The sequence below is a fragment of the Alligator mississippiensis genome, chromosome 4, assembly GCF_030867095.1.
Source record: "Alligator mississippiensis isolate rAllMis1 chromosome 4, rAllMis1, whole genome shotgun sequence".
Classification (NCBI taxonomy): domain Eukaryota; kingdom Metazoa; phylum Chordata; order Crocodylia; family Alligatoridae; genus Alligator; species Alligator mississippiensis.
In genome coordinates this window covers 170,557,108-170,573,455 of record NC_081827.1, presented here as the reverse complement: position 1 = coordinate 170,573,455, position 16,348 = coordinate 170,557,108, and the positions used below count along the sequence as shown (strand labels likewise).

At 47.3% G+C, this 16,348-nt stretch overlaps 1 protein-coding gene across 1 annotated transcript in view; it reads right to left on the bottom strand.

Annotated features, from left to right (window-relative positions):
* WNT9B (Wnt family member 9B) overlaps positions 1 to 15,189 on the bottom strand; it is a 36,446-nt gene extending 21,257 nt beyond the window's left edge. The window contains exon 1 of the mRNA XM_019492346.2: positions 15,048 to 15,189. Within this exon, the coding sequence (XP_019347891.1) occupies positions 15,048 to 15,121 (74 nt within the window). The 5' untranslated portion in view covers positions 15,122 to 15,189. The remainder of the gene's footprint in view (positions 1 to 15,047) is intronic.
* Positions 15,190 to 16,348: the final 1,159 nt, after the last annotated feature.

Below are 16,348 nucleotides of genomic sequence, written 5' to 3'. Positions count from 1 at the left end.
TACTAATGTGTTAATGTGCAGTAGCGCTTTTTAGATAATGCTGAATGTGCATTAACGTATTAGTATCTTTTTTTATGCACCACTTCAACGCACAGTAGAATAGGCTACTGCACATTAAAGCACACATGCAGACGTGCCCAATAAGAAGTTAAGAAATGCCAGAGTTCAAATTGTCTTTGCAATATCAGTTTGGCCACCTTGTATATATTTTAGTCTTTAATTACACAATCACATGCTACTTTTACCCACAGTCTCATTCAGTGCATAGCATGGACCTACACTGGCAATAAAATCAGCACTGTACAGTGAAGGAGGATGTTGTCTGTAGGTCCTCTGCTTCATTGGTAGCAGAAGTTAAAAAGCACATTGCAAATGAGATGGGGTGCTACAGGAAGAAGGACAGTTGCATGGGGTTAAAGTAGTGTAATGCTGCTTTAGAAAACCATTCTACTCTTGCATGTGTCACAGAGTTCCTGTGTCATACTGAATAAGTCACTCACAGCAAACTTTTCAGAATTCAAGAGGAGCTATGCACTGAATATATGAAGTGTTATGTAATGTTAGCATATCCCGAAAAAAAAAAGGATCATAGAAAGTAGGGCTGGAATGAACCTTGTGTAGTCATCGAATCCAACCCCCTGCTCAAAGCAGGATCATCCACAACTAACCCATCCCAGCCAAGTGTTTGTCTAACCCGCTCATAAAAGCTTCCAAGGTGGAGATTGTACAACCTCTCTGGGTCGCCTATTGCAATGCTTAATTACCGTCCCAGTGAGAAAGTTCTTTCTTATCTTTAACCTACAATTCCCTTGCTGCAATTTAAAACAATTGCCTCATGTCCATGCAGCCACAAAGAATACTTTCTATCCTCTTTAAAACTGTCCTTCAGGCATTTGATAGTTTATCCACTACCCTCTCTGTCTTCTGCTCTTCAAAATAAATAATCCCAGTTCTTTCAGCCTTTCCTCACAATTCATGTTTCACAGACCTCTGTTCATTTTTGCTGATGATGTCCCAAATGGGACACCCACAGAGTGACTATTTTGACTTCAGTCACAGGGATTGGTTCTTGGCCTTCTGCTATTTAACACTGTACTACTGACATGGAAGAAATGAACAGTTACTGATAAACTCTGCAAATGATACAGATTTGGAGCGTGGTGAAGAAGGAGAAGGATGGGTCATTGGCAGAGTAATAGGGATCATTTGCTAAACTGGGGATAAGCAAATGATACGTGTTCTAGTACAATCTGAGGCATTATCTCCACGAACAAAAAAATAATTAGACCATACTTATAAAATGGAGGACTATCTTAGGAAGAAGTAACTTGAAAGACTTTGGGATAATGGTGAATAATCAACTAAACATGACCTTCTTCTGAGGTGTTGTGGCCAAAGCTAATGGTATCCCTGAATGTGAACGATGAAATCTCCAGTAGGAGTAGGGAGGTTATTTTACTTCTGTCTTTGGTACTGGTGTGACAGCTGCTGGAACACTGTGTTCAGAGCTGACGTCCACAATTCCACAAGAAAATGCTGAAGAGTTGTAAAGAAGGGAAGAGCACCTGAGAATGCTGAAAAGGTGTAAAGACTTCCCCTATAGTGAAAGATTCAAGGAGTACAATCTGTTTAATTTACAAAAGGGTGACAACATGATTTGACCACTATGTAACAGTGGTCATAAATACCTGTGGAAAATCTGTCTGTCAAAGGTATAACTGTTCCATCTAAGGCGGATGTGGAACTGGGACTAGTGACCCGGATCAAGGACAACAAGAAGTCCTTTTTTAACTACATACGGGGTAAAAAGAAGGTACCGGGTAAAGTAGGGCCTCTGCAGGATACGCTAGGAAATCTGGTGGTCACACCAGATGACAAAGCTAACCTCTTTAACAATTTCTTTGCCTCCATCTTTTTGAGCAGGGACCAGGTCATCCCTCACATTGAGATCCCCAATGGACCCAGGCGAGGCGCTGCCAGGCCCAGGGTCAGAGAGGACCTAGTCAGGGAACTTCTGGTGGATCTAGATGTGTTCAGGTCAGCAGGTCCTGACGATCTCCACCCCAGAGTGCTGAGGGAATTAGCAGAGGTCAATGAGGGACCCCTGGCATGGCTTTATGAGCACTCATGGTGCTCTGGCAAGGTGCTGGAGGACTGGAAAAGGGCCAATGTGGTCCCCATTTTCAAAAAAGGGAGGAAGAAGGACCCAGGAAACTACAGGCCCGTTAGTGTTACCTCAGTCCTGGGGAAGCTCTTTGAGAAAATTATCCAGGTGCACATCTGCAAGGGACCAGCAGGGGAGATCATGCTTAGGGGCAACCAACATGGGTTCATTAGAGGCAGGTCCTGTCAGACCAACCTGGTGGCCTTCTATGACCAGGTCACAAAATCCTTGGATGCAGGTGTCGTGGTGGACGTAGTCTTTCTGGACTTTAGGAAGACCTTCGACACTGTTTCTCACCCCATTCTCATTACGAAAATTAGGTGACTGTGGCGTTGATGCCTACACAGTCTTTTTCGACCTGGAGGGATGCGGGCAGCAGGGTCCCCCAGGGCTCGGTCCACAGGTCCACACTGTTCAACATCTTCATCAGCGACTTGGACAAGGGGGTGAAAAGCACCTTGTTCAAATTTGCAGATGACACTAAATTGTGGAGAGAAGTGGATATGCTGGAGGAGAGGGACAGGCTGCAACTAGCTCTAGACAGGTTACAGGGGTGGGCGGATGAGAACAGGATGGGATTCAACACTGGCAAGTGCAAGGTACTGCAGCTGGGGAGGAGGAACCAGCAGCACACCTACAGGCTGGGGAACTCCCTTTTTGTCAGCACAGAGACAGGAAAGGATCTTGGTGTCACTATTTATTCCAAGATGAACATGGGCCGCCAATGTGGGGATGCGGTCAGGAAGGCTAACCGCACCTTGTCATGCATCCACAGATGCATCACAAGCAGGTCCAAGGAGGTGATCCTCCCCCTGTATGCGACACTGGTCAGGCTGCAGTTGGAGTACTGCGTCCAGTTCTAGGCGCCGCACTTCAGGAGGGATGTGGACAACATCGAGACGGTCCAGAGGAGGGCCACTTGCATGATCAGGGCGGGCAGCAAGGCAGGCCCTACAACCAAAGGCTACAGGACCTAAACCTGTTCAGCCTCCACAAGAGAAGGCTGAGAGGGTATCTGGTGGCCATCTACAAACTGGCCAAGGGGGACCAGCAGGCAATGGGAGAGTCCCTGTTCCCCCGAGCTCTACCGGGAGTAATGAGGAATAATGGCCATAAGTTGACTGAGAGTAGATTCACACTAGACATCAAGAGGCGCTACTTCACAGTCAGGGCGGCTAGGATCTGTAACCAACTTCCAAGGGAAGTGGTGCTGGCTCCTACCCTGGGGGTCTTCAAAAGGAGGCTAGGTAATCACCTAGCTGGGGTCGTTTGACCCCAGTATTCTTTCCTGCCCAGGGCAGGGGGTCGGACTTGATGATCTCCTCAGGTCCCTTCCGACCTACCTACTATGAAACTATGAAACTGTGTTTCCATTGGTGGAAGTTAGAGCTTGAAAAAAATGCAGACTTGCACACTTTTTACAGTGAGGCAAGGTACCTATTTACTTACTACAGGAGAAGATCTTTTTTCCTTCATGCTGCCTTCCAAAAACAAGGTGCACATCTTATTCCAGGCCATGTTGTATGCAAGAAAAAATATGGTAATAGTATTATGGTGAATTTGTGACCACATAATATCTTTAAATTAAGACCAATTTTTTTTAAAAGCTTTTCTTCAGTTTGCACAGGAATTAAGTCCGGGAAGTTCTATGGTGTTTGTTACAGGAGGTCAGAGTAGATGATCACTATGTTCATCAGCTAAAAATAATTTGTCCCTTAGGACACTGCTTATAAAATAGGGAAAACGCCACCTTTCAGGAGGCTGTTGCAACATATTAATTAATATTTGTGAATCACTCTCATGCTATGGTGCTGGCTACCACAGACAAAGCTCCTAAGGAAATGAATTGCATCATCAGAGCAGAGTTTGACTAGCGTGCAGGAAATAAGTCCTGTTCCCAAGACTATTTATTTATGTATTTTACATTAGACAGCCATTGGAGGTTTCCCACATCCCCACCAAGAGCCCTCATCAAGTGCCAAGGTCAGGCTCCCTCTTACATTTCATCTTCCTGGCCCCATAACTCTTGCATTTTCTTTGCCCAGCAGTCCAGCTTCCACAGGAGGGTTGGTGGGTACCCAATCCACTCTGAAAGCTTGGTGATTATAACACATTCCTGGCAAGGGAGAGACATGGATTCAAATCCCTTGAGCCTAAGATAGGCATAGAAACCATGTCTTCCATTTCCTGGGTTAGTGATTTAACTGCTAGGCAGATTAAAGTGCAAAAGATGGGCTCCACTAGTACCACTACCAGCTGCAGTTCTGGGTGAAAGAACCACACGTGCTGGACTTAGTGCTCTTGGTGCAAGCTGTGCACGTTCTGTGGTGCCTAAATAGACAGGACCTGTCTGGGGCTTGGGTAGAATTTGGACACCTCTGCAGCTCCAGTCTGCATCACAACAGGAGTGAGGTGTCCAAATGTTTGAAATGGCTTGCTTTTGAGCATGCCAGGAGCCTATGTCTAGGCAAGAAATCATCTTTTCAGACCAAAATGGAGGTGCTAATGGATTTTGCAGCCACTTGAGGCTGACTGGTAGGGATCTGGTCCTGTTTGCCCACACCAAGCAAGCCTGGGGCCCATATGATAGAAGAAATGCATCAGAAGCCAAATAGACTATGCAGTTAATCTGATAATCAAAGACACTTGGCACACCTGGTACTAAATAATAGCCTTCTTCATGCCAGTTATAGCACCAACACCAGTTATTTGTATTACAACAGTGCCTGGCAGCCTCCACTGAAATTGGAGCCCCATTGTGTGGGCACATGCACATAGCAAAAGAAAATCTCTATTCTTGACAGTTTACAATTAAAACCGCAGAAGGCAACAGAGATGCTGAACTGAAGCGATTTGCCCCAGGTAACACAGTTGGTCAGTCGCTGAGATCTGAACAGAGCCTAGGTCTCGCAGGCCAGAAATCTACCCACTGCCTAAAAGTTATAGGAATTATTATGTGAACAGCAGTTTGCAGGTTCTGATCCTAACTGTGTTTCATGAGGTAAAACATGAAATGGATCAAGATTACGGTACAACCACATTCTCGCAAACAAAATGAAACATAAAACATGCAGGTATGTGCACACCGCCAAATTGTAGGAGTTGTTGTCAGATGATTTAGAGCTTTATTATCTAAGCACAGATCATACAGCAAAAAAAAAAACAAAAAACTCAACCTTTGAATTAATGCACACCTGTTAGTAATTTTGAAAAACAATAAAGATCTCAAACCTTCGTTTCTCTCTGCTTTTTTTTTTGTCTAAGCACTTTGCTTAATTCATCATTTTCCTTTAATCTCTTTCCAGCAACTTTCCAGCTGCTCAAGATATCTTTAAGGAGGGCCTAATCGTGTGTAATCCTCAGCATCCTCCACTACTGCAGAAGTCAGCACGCATAGAGGGTCCTTAATTTGTGGGATCAGGCCACTAGGGTCTGTGCGGTCATAAGAGGGTCAGAGGTAGCTCAGAAAGGGTCACCAAACTTCAGTTTTCTGCAAAATGATCTCACAAGGATGTTTGGTCCTGATGAGATTTCCTACACATAGAAAACAGCTTGCCTCAAAACTACTTCTGCCCAGCTATATGCAGAATCAAGAGAAGGAAAGATGGGCACTGGTTTCAGTTCCCTGATATGGGTTTGAGAAGAGACTGGTCCTATTTTTAAAACATGGGCTTAAAGAACGTTTATCAATGATGTCAGCTAAGGCACTAATCTGAGTCAGTGTTTCAAGGGGAAACTCCATGAATGTAGCATCAATTTGCACACAAGTATCTGGTATGAATGTCAGGCAGAGTTAGTAATTATGATGCCAGTCTGAGTGGAAGCCAATGGAAACAGGCATTTCCAGAATGGATCAGATCTACAATCCATCTAGTCCTGTTTCTGGGCTCTTACAGTCACCAGCACGAAACGCCTCAGGGAGTTCATACATGTGAGGGGGGTTTCATTCCCCTAAAGTGAAATGGTGGATTTTCAATTTCTGGGCATTTTAAGTGTAACCCACCATTTCAGTTTAGGGGCTTCCATCACTCTGAGGAAAAAAAAAAAAGCAAGGAGGAACTCGATCCTTTTTTCTTTTTCCTTAGGGAGCCTGCCTGCCTCTCCTGCAGCCAGGAAGTGAGCTGCCAATGGCCCCTGAGCTGCGGGGAGCCCTGGTCCTTTCCTTCACCACCATGGCACCCCCCAGGCAGCACCTGCCCACTAGCAGCCTGCCCTGCCCAGGCGCCGTCCCTGTGGAGGGAAGGTCCAGGGCCCCCCATAGCTCAGGGGCCGCTGGCAGCTTGTCCCCTGGTCACAGGAGAGGCAGGCAGGCTCCACAGGGAAAAAAAGGATTGAGCTCACTGCTTCCACGCCCCGCTTCCCGAAGCCTGCCTATGCAAGCTACTTCCAGGCCATGCAGCCCCTGGGCTGCAGGGGGACCCGTGCTTCCCTCCACAGTGGCGGCATCCCTTGGGGACACCTGGGCAGGGTGCTAGTTAGGCAGGTGCTGCCCCAGCTCGCAGGCAGCACCCAGCCCAATCCAACAGTGCACGGGGCGCTGGAAGCCCGGGCATGCTTGGGGAAGCTCTGGCTTGGTGGGCTTCCAGCGCCCCGTGCACTGTCCCCACTACTTTCCTGCTGCCTGGGACCACCCAGGAATGGGCTGGATTGCCCCTGGGGCAGTGCAGGAAGGTGGCAGGAGGGTGGCTAGGTGGCTAGGAAGCCTTGCTAAAATCAAGAAGGCAGCAGGGAGGCCAGAGAAGGCCAGAGAAGGCGGCTTGCCAAGCCTGAGCTTCCCCAAGCACATCCGAGTTTTCAGCACCCCATGCACCATCCCTGCCCCTTTCTCCAGCCACCAGACATGTACACATGCACAATTTTTTATCCAAAATGGGACAATTTGCCCTGATCAAACTAAAATATATCCAAGGTGGTCTAAGTCGCCATGCTCAAATAAATTTTAACACAAAAAAAATTGTGCACATGTACACGGTGAAGCCATTCTGTTAAACAAACGACGATTTCTCATAACTTTTTGTCACGTGTACATGGCCCCACCAAGAAAGGTGCAAAAAATTTCTCAAGAAATATGTGGGATTAGCTTCTCCCAGATTAGGTCTCCTCCTAATACCAGTAGATAGATTTGTTTAAAACATGAACATTGCGGCTTAACAGATCTTACAAACGTGTTAGTTCATGTTATTCTGGAAGTTCATGTTATTCAGGTAAGTGACCGATTTTCTTAGAATACTGCTGTGTCCTTAAATGCAGCAGGTTCCACAGGGAAATTGTGTCATGCAAAAAATAATTTCTTTTATTGTCTCTGTCTCTGCCACCTTTCAATCCAAGTGTTCCTTGCTCTTGTTAAAGAAAATTTGTTTCATTCTATCCCATTTTCTATCTGATGCTACTTCAGAGCTAGCTAATATAGCTAACCAGGGCTCAGAAACACTACACAGAAGTGGGGGAAATTTTTTTGGCCAAAAAACAAAGAAGCAAATTAATGCAATCAAGAGTCCTAGATGTCGTAGCATCCTTCTCCATCCTACCTCTGCTTTATGGGGCAGTAGCACAGAGCTTCGTATCCTCTCCAGACTAGAAACTGCAAGCCATCAGCATTTGCATCAGGGTGGTGGCAGAAGCAATGTTCCCTTGTACTCATCTCAGCAGTGAAGGTGTATTGACATGGGTAGGTACGTGGGCCTGCTGGACTCCTGTTACAGAGTGCTCTCTGTGGTGAAGTTGACAGGGTATCTGCACAATAGGGGCCATGGAGACAATGTCCTATAGAAGTAAATAAGGTCCTCAAAGCTATTGTTTCATCCTCTCTGAAGCCTAGGCAGATGTTAATTTATCACTTACATACACTCATATTTCACGCTTTTCTCCCCTGCCACAAAGAATAGAAGAGTCCATTCAAAAACTAAACTGTGATTCACATGCTATCATGATTCTGTAAGCTGCAGCCCAAGACAATTAGCTCAGAGTGCTCATGGCTCAATACGCCTCCACAAGGGCATTGAGAGCAGCCACAGATCTAATGTCTACATACAACCTGTGCTCTAGAAGGTTTGCTCCTGAAGGTTTGCCCCATGTACACAGCATACACAGACACCTAGAAGAAAAGAGGTCAGAGCTGACCAGTAGTGGATTCAAGAACAGGATGAGGGGGATAACCCTCACTTTGGCTGTGCCATACATGTGCAGCAAGCTCCTGCTGGAGAACCACATGAGCTCTGAGCTCACCAAGTGGGTTCTGCTTGCTAGAGGTCTTGATTCATGCAGCTTGGGAGCCCAGGAGGTGAAAGCTGCTGCTGCTCACTCTTAGGCTCCCTGCTGAATTCAGCAGCAAGAGAAAGGAGGGGACAAGCAGTGGCAAAAACATTCACTTTGGGCTCAGGCTGAGCAAAAGCAAAGGCTCTGGGAAGATCCTTTGTTGGGAGCTTATGTGAGATACAACCAAAGGCAGGGGTGTGAGATCACACTACTGCAACCCCTCTGGATCCACCCATGGAGCTGACCATGCTGGAAAAGGACCACATAATTTTAGGTGTAGGTATTTCACTATTAGGTAGAAGGGACTGCAAGCCCTTACCTACAATATGGTACCGGCATACCACTTCCCTGGGGTCACTCTAATTGCTTCAGAGTTTTCTCCTGTCTCTTTTCCTACCACTTCTCTGCCACCAGCTTAATTCAGTCTCTTACAATGTAACCACACAGTTTATTTAGACACCCCTTTCACCTGATTTCTTGCTATGTTGCTCTTCCTTCTTCAGGCACAGTGCGGCACCTTTCATGAGAATGTACTCTCTGCAAGTGTTTAGCTCTCAGGAAAAAATTGACATCATCAGCTGTGTCACTCTGGGAGGCAAAGAGAACCACAGCATTTTCTGTATCCAGAAGCCTAAAGATATCAATTCTATCAAGAGCCATGTATCTTCCCAACCAGAGGGATACTGCAGACTCCAGCTCTTAATCTTAGTTGAAAAAATCTCCCCCCAGCCCCTTTCCACATACTATTATGATGGTTTGGAGATGTCTTACATTATTGGCCTGTAATCAATATGGACTTTTTACATCAGAGCTGTAGCAAAGGGCTCACCAGGAGAGCTACATTCCTCAGAAATCCTTCCAAGAACATTCAGAAACCTATGGCCAAAATCCCCACCCATTTAAGACTCCTATTAGTTTCATGCTGATGAGCCAATGGGAGACTGAATATCTGACAGGACAGAATGTGATACTACTCAGTGCTTCCTCTGTGTCAAAGGATATTCTTGAGAGAAGTTGCAAAGAAGAATTGCAGCAGTTTCTGATGGACACTTGAGGCAGGTCAAATAAACTGATCAGTGTTCTGGATTTGCAGAATTGCATTCATACAGAATTATCAATACTGAAAGACTTTGGGACTTTTGATTACCAAGATGAATATGAAATCCAATTAAAACAACTAGTCCTCATACAGAAGTGATCCCTGGCAAGGAAAAGGTTACAGAAAAATGTCCACATATTCTAACTTTTTTTGAAACTTCTCTCTTGCCAGGTAAACTAATCAGGCTTCAAGGCTAGAAGTAGCCCAACAGAAGTGGGGAAGCTGTCAACAGACTGCAGTGAGGCACGCAAAACTATTCAATGTGTGGGTGACAAGGACAGGCCCATGGCATCTGTTACAGAACATCCTAAAATGTGAGGTGTGACACCCCCATCTCAGAAGAGTGTCATGCATTCATAATAGATTTTACAGCAGCAGTTCTAGTTGGTGGTTCTCTGGAATTCCTTGCCAAGGGAACTTGCCACTGGCAAATGAGGTTGAATTACCAGCATACATCGCAAAAAGAAAACTTTAAATACTTGTTTGGATTTCCAGAGAGGGACAGGTCTGCAACGTTCTCTCTACATCACCTCTGCCCTTCTCACCTGTTACCATTCTCTTCCAGATCCCTGCCCTCTCCTTCCTGATTCCAGCCCTTCCTTTCAAATCCTCTCAGCTCCCAGTTGCTTAGCTTCTTCCCACCACCCTCCCCAGCTCTCTTGGGCAGTCCTCCATGTCTAGACCTCCTTTTGTCCCTCACAGCCTCCTGGCCACTTGCGATTCACCCTGTCATTATAAACTCTTTTCAGACATTCTCAGATTTGTGTCCCCTCTGCTCTACATGAAGACTTAATTCCAACATCCCCACCCTCAGCTCCAAACAACTCATAGATTTCATAGACATTAGGGCTGGAAGGGACCTTGGAAGATCATCAAGTCCAGCCCCCTGCCCCAGGAGCAGGAAGTCAAGGGGTCATACGATCCCAGCAAGATAAACATCCAAATGTCTCTTGAAGGCGTTCAGTTTAGTCTGTACTTCAGATCACTGCATCATTTCTGCCCCTCTGCCTTGAGCCTCAATAATGTGTCCCCATGGTTCTCAACCCCCCACCTCCACTGGCGACATGTAGGGAGTGCACATGCATGGGCAACTAGTGCCACCTTAGTCACAGGGGGCATGTGCCCCCCCAACATCTGGGGGGTTCCCCTTCAGCTGATCCTGCCGACAGGGCAGCGTCCCCTCATGACTGATCATGAGACGGCTGATCACTGAGGCCAATCCCTTACAGAAGTGACTGCTGCGGCTGGGAGTGCCACAGGGCTCCACTCCCCAGCCAGCATTTGCAGGGGGGGCGCTGGAGCTCTCTCCTGTCCCCTGCCTGTCGCCTAAGCGGCGAGCGCGGCCGGTCAGGGGGTGCACTGGCACTCTCAACATTGCCACTGTGCACATGAACGCCCTGAGATTGGCAGCGCACCCTTTGACACTGGCCACCGCCAACGCTACCGGCAGCGCCTGCGGGCAGTCACTGCTTGCCACACCTGCCCACTGCCGCCAACACTGCCACAGCCACCTGCAGAAGCTCCCTGCTTGCCACCACCATGTCCCAGCTACCTGCGAGCAGTCGCCATGCTCCCCCAGGCTTGGGAGGCATGCAACGTTCGTACCCCCCCTCCAATTTAGCAGTGTTTGAGCCCTTCCCCTTGGCTCTGAATAGTCTCCCTCTGAACAGTCTTCCTCCTCTGCCTGTTGAGCAAGTCCTTATCCAAGAGGCTTCCCTTCTCAGTCTGCCTTAACCTCTGCTTTCTTAAAGGTGGCTGCCCTGCCAGCCCTTCTGGAAGGCTCTCTACTTTTTCGAAAGTCCTGCACCCTCCCTCTAAAGCAAGACTGTGCCAAAGAAGGAGGTGAGTGGCTGAGAGCCCTCAAGCTGCCAGGACCTAACATGGGTACCAGGCTCAGTAAAGGTCAACAGGCTTTCTGGAGGAACTGCATAGGAAGGGAGGAGGAGGCAGGGAAAAGTAAGACATTTCTGGCAGGATGCAATTTTTAAAAAGTTGGGAGTGTATGGAACTGCAAGATTAACAGGGAGGGGACTGTCAAGGGCATACTGTTTGAATACGAGAGAGGGGCACTATTGGGAGGAACAAGAGACCAGAGTGTGGGGAGAGGTAGAGTGCAAGGCCCAGTAGATGTAGAGGAAACTGGGATCTTCAGAAATTGTTGCTAGGAGATTCATAGCAGCTAAGGTTTGAGCCACTGCTAGTTTCTCTCAATAGGAAAGAAACAACTTCTCAATGTTTCCCCATGGATTCGACAAGTTTGAACTCAGTGCTCTCAGCTGCAGGAATCGTGTACCTGAATATATACGCACTGCCCCTGCCTCAAATTGCCACATTATTTGTGTCCCATACAATTTGTTTGTGCCCCACACAGCTTGATTCTCTTTTCCTAAAGGGAAAAAGAAAAGAAAAGCCTCTAGGAAATTAAAGGTAAAAACATAGAGTTAATATAACATTAAGATTGCAAGATCAGGAATTTAATGAGCAGGGAAATTCCAGCATGCTTTGCAAGAGTTAGCTTGCATATGGACATTATTTTCTATTCCTCCTTTAGTTGTTAAATGGAAACCTTACATCTTTATTTTCTGGCCCTAATCCTGCCAACTGCTCTATGCAAGAAGATCAGATCCAATGCCTATACAGAATCCCAACACCAGATTTCAAAGAGCCCAATAAAAGAGCAAGTTCTTCCAAAATCTGTCCCTACTGCACAATAACAGATCTATTAAGAATACATTCCTTCATCTTAAGTTTCCTCCAAATATTCCTACTCAAGCAGCCTTTGATCACCCTGAGTAATTCCTCTCCTTTCATATATACATGTTGACCAATAAGCCTCTTTCCCTGGTCCCTCTACCACGTTCATTGGGCTTCTCTAAATAACTCTTTCCATTGTCCTGGTAACAGATCATGTTCTAGGTACAATCAGCATCCAAATGATCATCAGCACTACTGACTTGGGGCTTTGGAAACAAAGTTAAGGAAGTGTTTACACCTAAGCTTTGCAGAGTACAGATGGACTGCTGAATCAGGACGCAGAGGTGCCCCGTTACTCCCCTTAAATAGCCATCTTGCATCTGTCCTAGATTAAAGTCATTTTTGTTATACCTTGCCTATGTCTCTGACAGAGTTCCCTAACAATCACCCCTCTAGTCTGTTCCTGAAAAATATCAATATGCTTCCATGCATTACTACTTTTTTCATAAAACATTCCAAAACAATTCAGCCAGTGCTTATGTTTTAATTTATTTTTCTTAATTCTCTAAGCTTTTTCAGTTTTCAATTAAAAACTGGAAGTTAAAAGGTGAGAGTTCTTATACAGCACGTCACTGCAAAAATCCTTAATGCCTTAAGGACAACATGTAACAAAGCAGGGAAATCCCAAGCTCAAATTCTGAGATGCCCAAGCCACAAAGAGAATGGTTATATCAGACCCCCACTTTACATTTCATGGGAATAAAAGGCGGCTAAGAAAGGCATTCTAATAACCAAAGGATCATTGTTATGAGATCAGGAATCATCTGAGTTACTTAAACAACTGAATTCAGCTAGAGTAATATTCAATATTTGTTTTGTGTTAAGGAAATGATAGCTGTGAAAGGAATACAAGAATATTTAGTTTTACTTTGTATGGTCCACAGTTTATACATCCTGTAACTAAAAAGCCAAACAGTACTTACTATTTCCCAGTTGTGTACAAGGTATGTGTTTATATCTGTTCTTAATTTCCAAAAATGACAGGCTATAAAGGATAGCCTTTATATCTTAATTTCCAAAAATGACAGGCTATAAAGGATAGCCTATAAAGGATAGCCCATTGTTGATATACACTTTAAGAATAAGAAAAGTCACACCAAAAATGTAGATTAGAAGTATAAACCTAAACTCCTTCTGATTTAAGACATCCTTGCTTTGTTAACAAAAGTTGTAGTCAAATAATTTGGGCCAAAGAGTACAAATTCTGTAAGCACTCAGGTTCATCATTTTGTCCATGCAAGTAGTCTCTTCAATTGGACCATTCAGGTATGTATTTGTAGGGTCAGAGCGGGCCAGATTCTTACCTGGTGTGTGTTAAAATAGCTCTATTGAAGTGAATGGAGCTATTCTGATTCACACCAGCCAAGATCTAGCTCAGGATCTTACAGGCAGTTCTAGCAGCCTTCTCATTTATTCATCTTCTTGCATCTCAAGAATATTTAATGCAACCACCTGCAATAAAAGGTATCATTATTGTAAAAGAGCCTTAAATGTATACAGTGGCATCGCCTTCTACTTGGGGCAGGGGGTAACAAAAATAGACACGAACCTCTATGCACTATAAATACTCTGGTGAAATTAACAGCCCCCCTCACAGAGGTAACAGGGATACCTTTCTGAAGGGCCAAAGCGTAGAAAGGAATGTTTCATTGCCCAAGTAATTTGTAAAGTTGTCTGGAAGGGGTTTTCCCAGGACAGGTCCGAGCAAGTTAGAGAGAAAAATCCATTTTCTTAGTCAAGAAATTCTGTTTTCTTCCAAGATACTAAATCCAATTTTGACATCTTTTTAAGAAAAAAAAATGTCTATATCTGAAGGAATGGCAAGAGATTGGTCAGTTCTGGAGCTGACATCTGTACACACCTCTAATATGAGCACAGTTATCCCTATAGAATGGCCCAGGCTTAAGTATCAAGTCCTATTTGCCCTTGTCCCATGTCCTCCTGGTAGGTGTGTTTAAGCCTCATCATCATACTGCCTATTCCAGCAAGGACCAGCCCTCTTGACTTCAATGGCATCCAAATTTCACTCACTCTCTCTGAACTGCATTTCAGTAACCTGCCTGCCCCCTAAGTCACACTCTGCATCTCAGCGGACGAACAACTCCAGCTCTTGCCTTCACACCGCAGCACTTCAAACTACCAGTGCTTCATTTAAAAGCCGCACTCTGAACACATTCATTTGGCAAGGAAAAGCAAAGAAATCAACCGCTTCTGCCTGAAACAGCATGTTGCCCCTCTGCTCTTGCCCTGCTCCCGTGGGAAAGGGGTGCAATAGCACCCCGCTCCCCACCCCCCCAAATCCCCTAGTGATCCCTTTCAGGATTTTTGCTTCAGGAATTTACAGTTTTTGACTCCTTCCCGCTCCCCCGCACAACCTGTCTTTGTTGGAAGGGAAGAAATGTCCGTGCCGGGCAGCACTGCGGGACTGGGAGGACCCCAGCGTGCTCGGAGCTGTACTTATGCCCCGCTAGAACGTTCATACATCCGCCCTAGAACGTTCAGTGCTGCAGCCAGGTTAAGCCCCCAGCTAAGAAAGCCCGAATCCTGCACCCGGACGCCCCTTCTTTAGCTTCCGGAGACCAGCAGCCCCGTGCCTGCACCCTGCCTAGCTGCCGGCTGTCACGCACGCTCCGCCGGGGGTCGCGGGTCTCCGGGGGCTGGAAGCAGAGAAGCGCCGGAGAAAGAGGAAGCGGGGAGCCGGCGGGAGGGGGGCACGGAGCCGATCCGGGCCGGGCAGAGCCGCAGACACCGCGAGGGGGGGCCGGACGCGCTGACCCGAAGTAGGCACACGCGGGCGGCAGCAGCAGCATGCACAGGGCGGCCAGGCGCAGCGATGTCCGCGAGCTCATCCTGCGACCGGCTCCGCTCCTCAGCGCGCTGCCCGGCGGCAGGGTCTTCGAGCCGCTTTAAGCCGGGCTGGGCTGGGGCGGGGCCCCCGGGAGACTGCGCTCCCCGGCCCCCTCCCCGCCCCGCCGCCGGGGTGCGGGCGGGAGGGGCTGCCCACCTGCTGCCGCGCCCCTCGGCGCCGGGGCAGCCCCGCAGGGACCCGGGACCTCTCCCACCAGCCCCAGGCAGCCCGCGAAGCCAGCCGGCTGGAGCCCCGTCTGACAGCCCGCAGCGAGGCAGGGGGCAGGCACGGGGCTGCTGGTCCCTGGGCGCTAGAGAAGGGGCATGCGGGCGTAGGACTCGGGCTTCCTCAGCTGGGGACTTAACCTGGCTGCAGCAGGGGCCGTTCTAGCGGGGTGTATGAACGTTCGGGGGCGGTGTACGAACGTTCTAGGAGGGTTGTATGAACGTTCTAGGAGGGGTGTATATACAGCTCCGAGCACACTGGGGTCTTCTCCACCCCGCAGTGCTGCCCGGCACGGTCATTTCTTCTTTTCCAGCAAACATAGGTTGGGGTGAGGGGCCGCGTGAAGGGGTCAAAGACATTGTAAATCCCCCAAGCAAAAGTCCAAAAAAGGATCTTCCGGGGATATGGGGGGCTGTTTCCCACTCCTCTGCTCAGGAGCAGGGAAAGAGCAGAGGGGTAACATGCTGTTTCAGGGGGCAGTGATTGCTTTGCTTTTTCTTGCCAGACCAATGTGTTTAGAGTGTGGCTTTTAAATGAAGCATCATGGTTTCAAGCCTTGCAGTGTGAAGGCAAGAGCTGGAGTTGTTCCTCCACTGAGATGCAGAGTGTGATTTCTGGGACAGGCAGGTGACTGAAACGGAGTTCAGAGACTGTGAGTGAAATTTGGATGCTGCTGAAGTCAAGAGGGTCGATCCTTGCTGGAATAGGCAGTCAAGGGCCGATCCTTGCTGGTGAGGCTTAAACCCATCTAACAGGAGGACATGACAAGTGCAGATAGGACTTGATACTTCAGCTTGAGCTATACCATAGACAGTAACTATGCTCAAATCAGAGGTGTGTACAAATGTCACTCCAGAACTGACTAATCTCTTGTCACACCCAGGCCATACATCCAATTTCCCAGAGGACACCCGAGTCCCCTGAGCTCATGTCCCCACCTCCATCCCCACTCTCCTTTGCCTGACCCCCACCTCTGCCCTACTGCAGCTGGACAGGGCTGTTC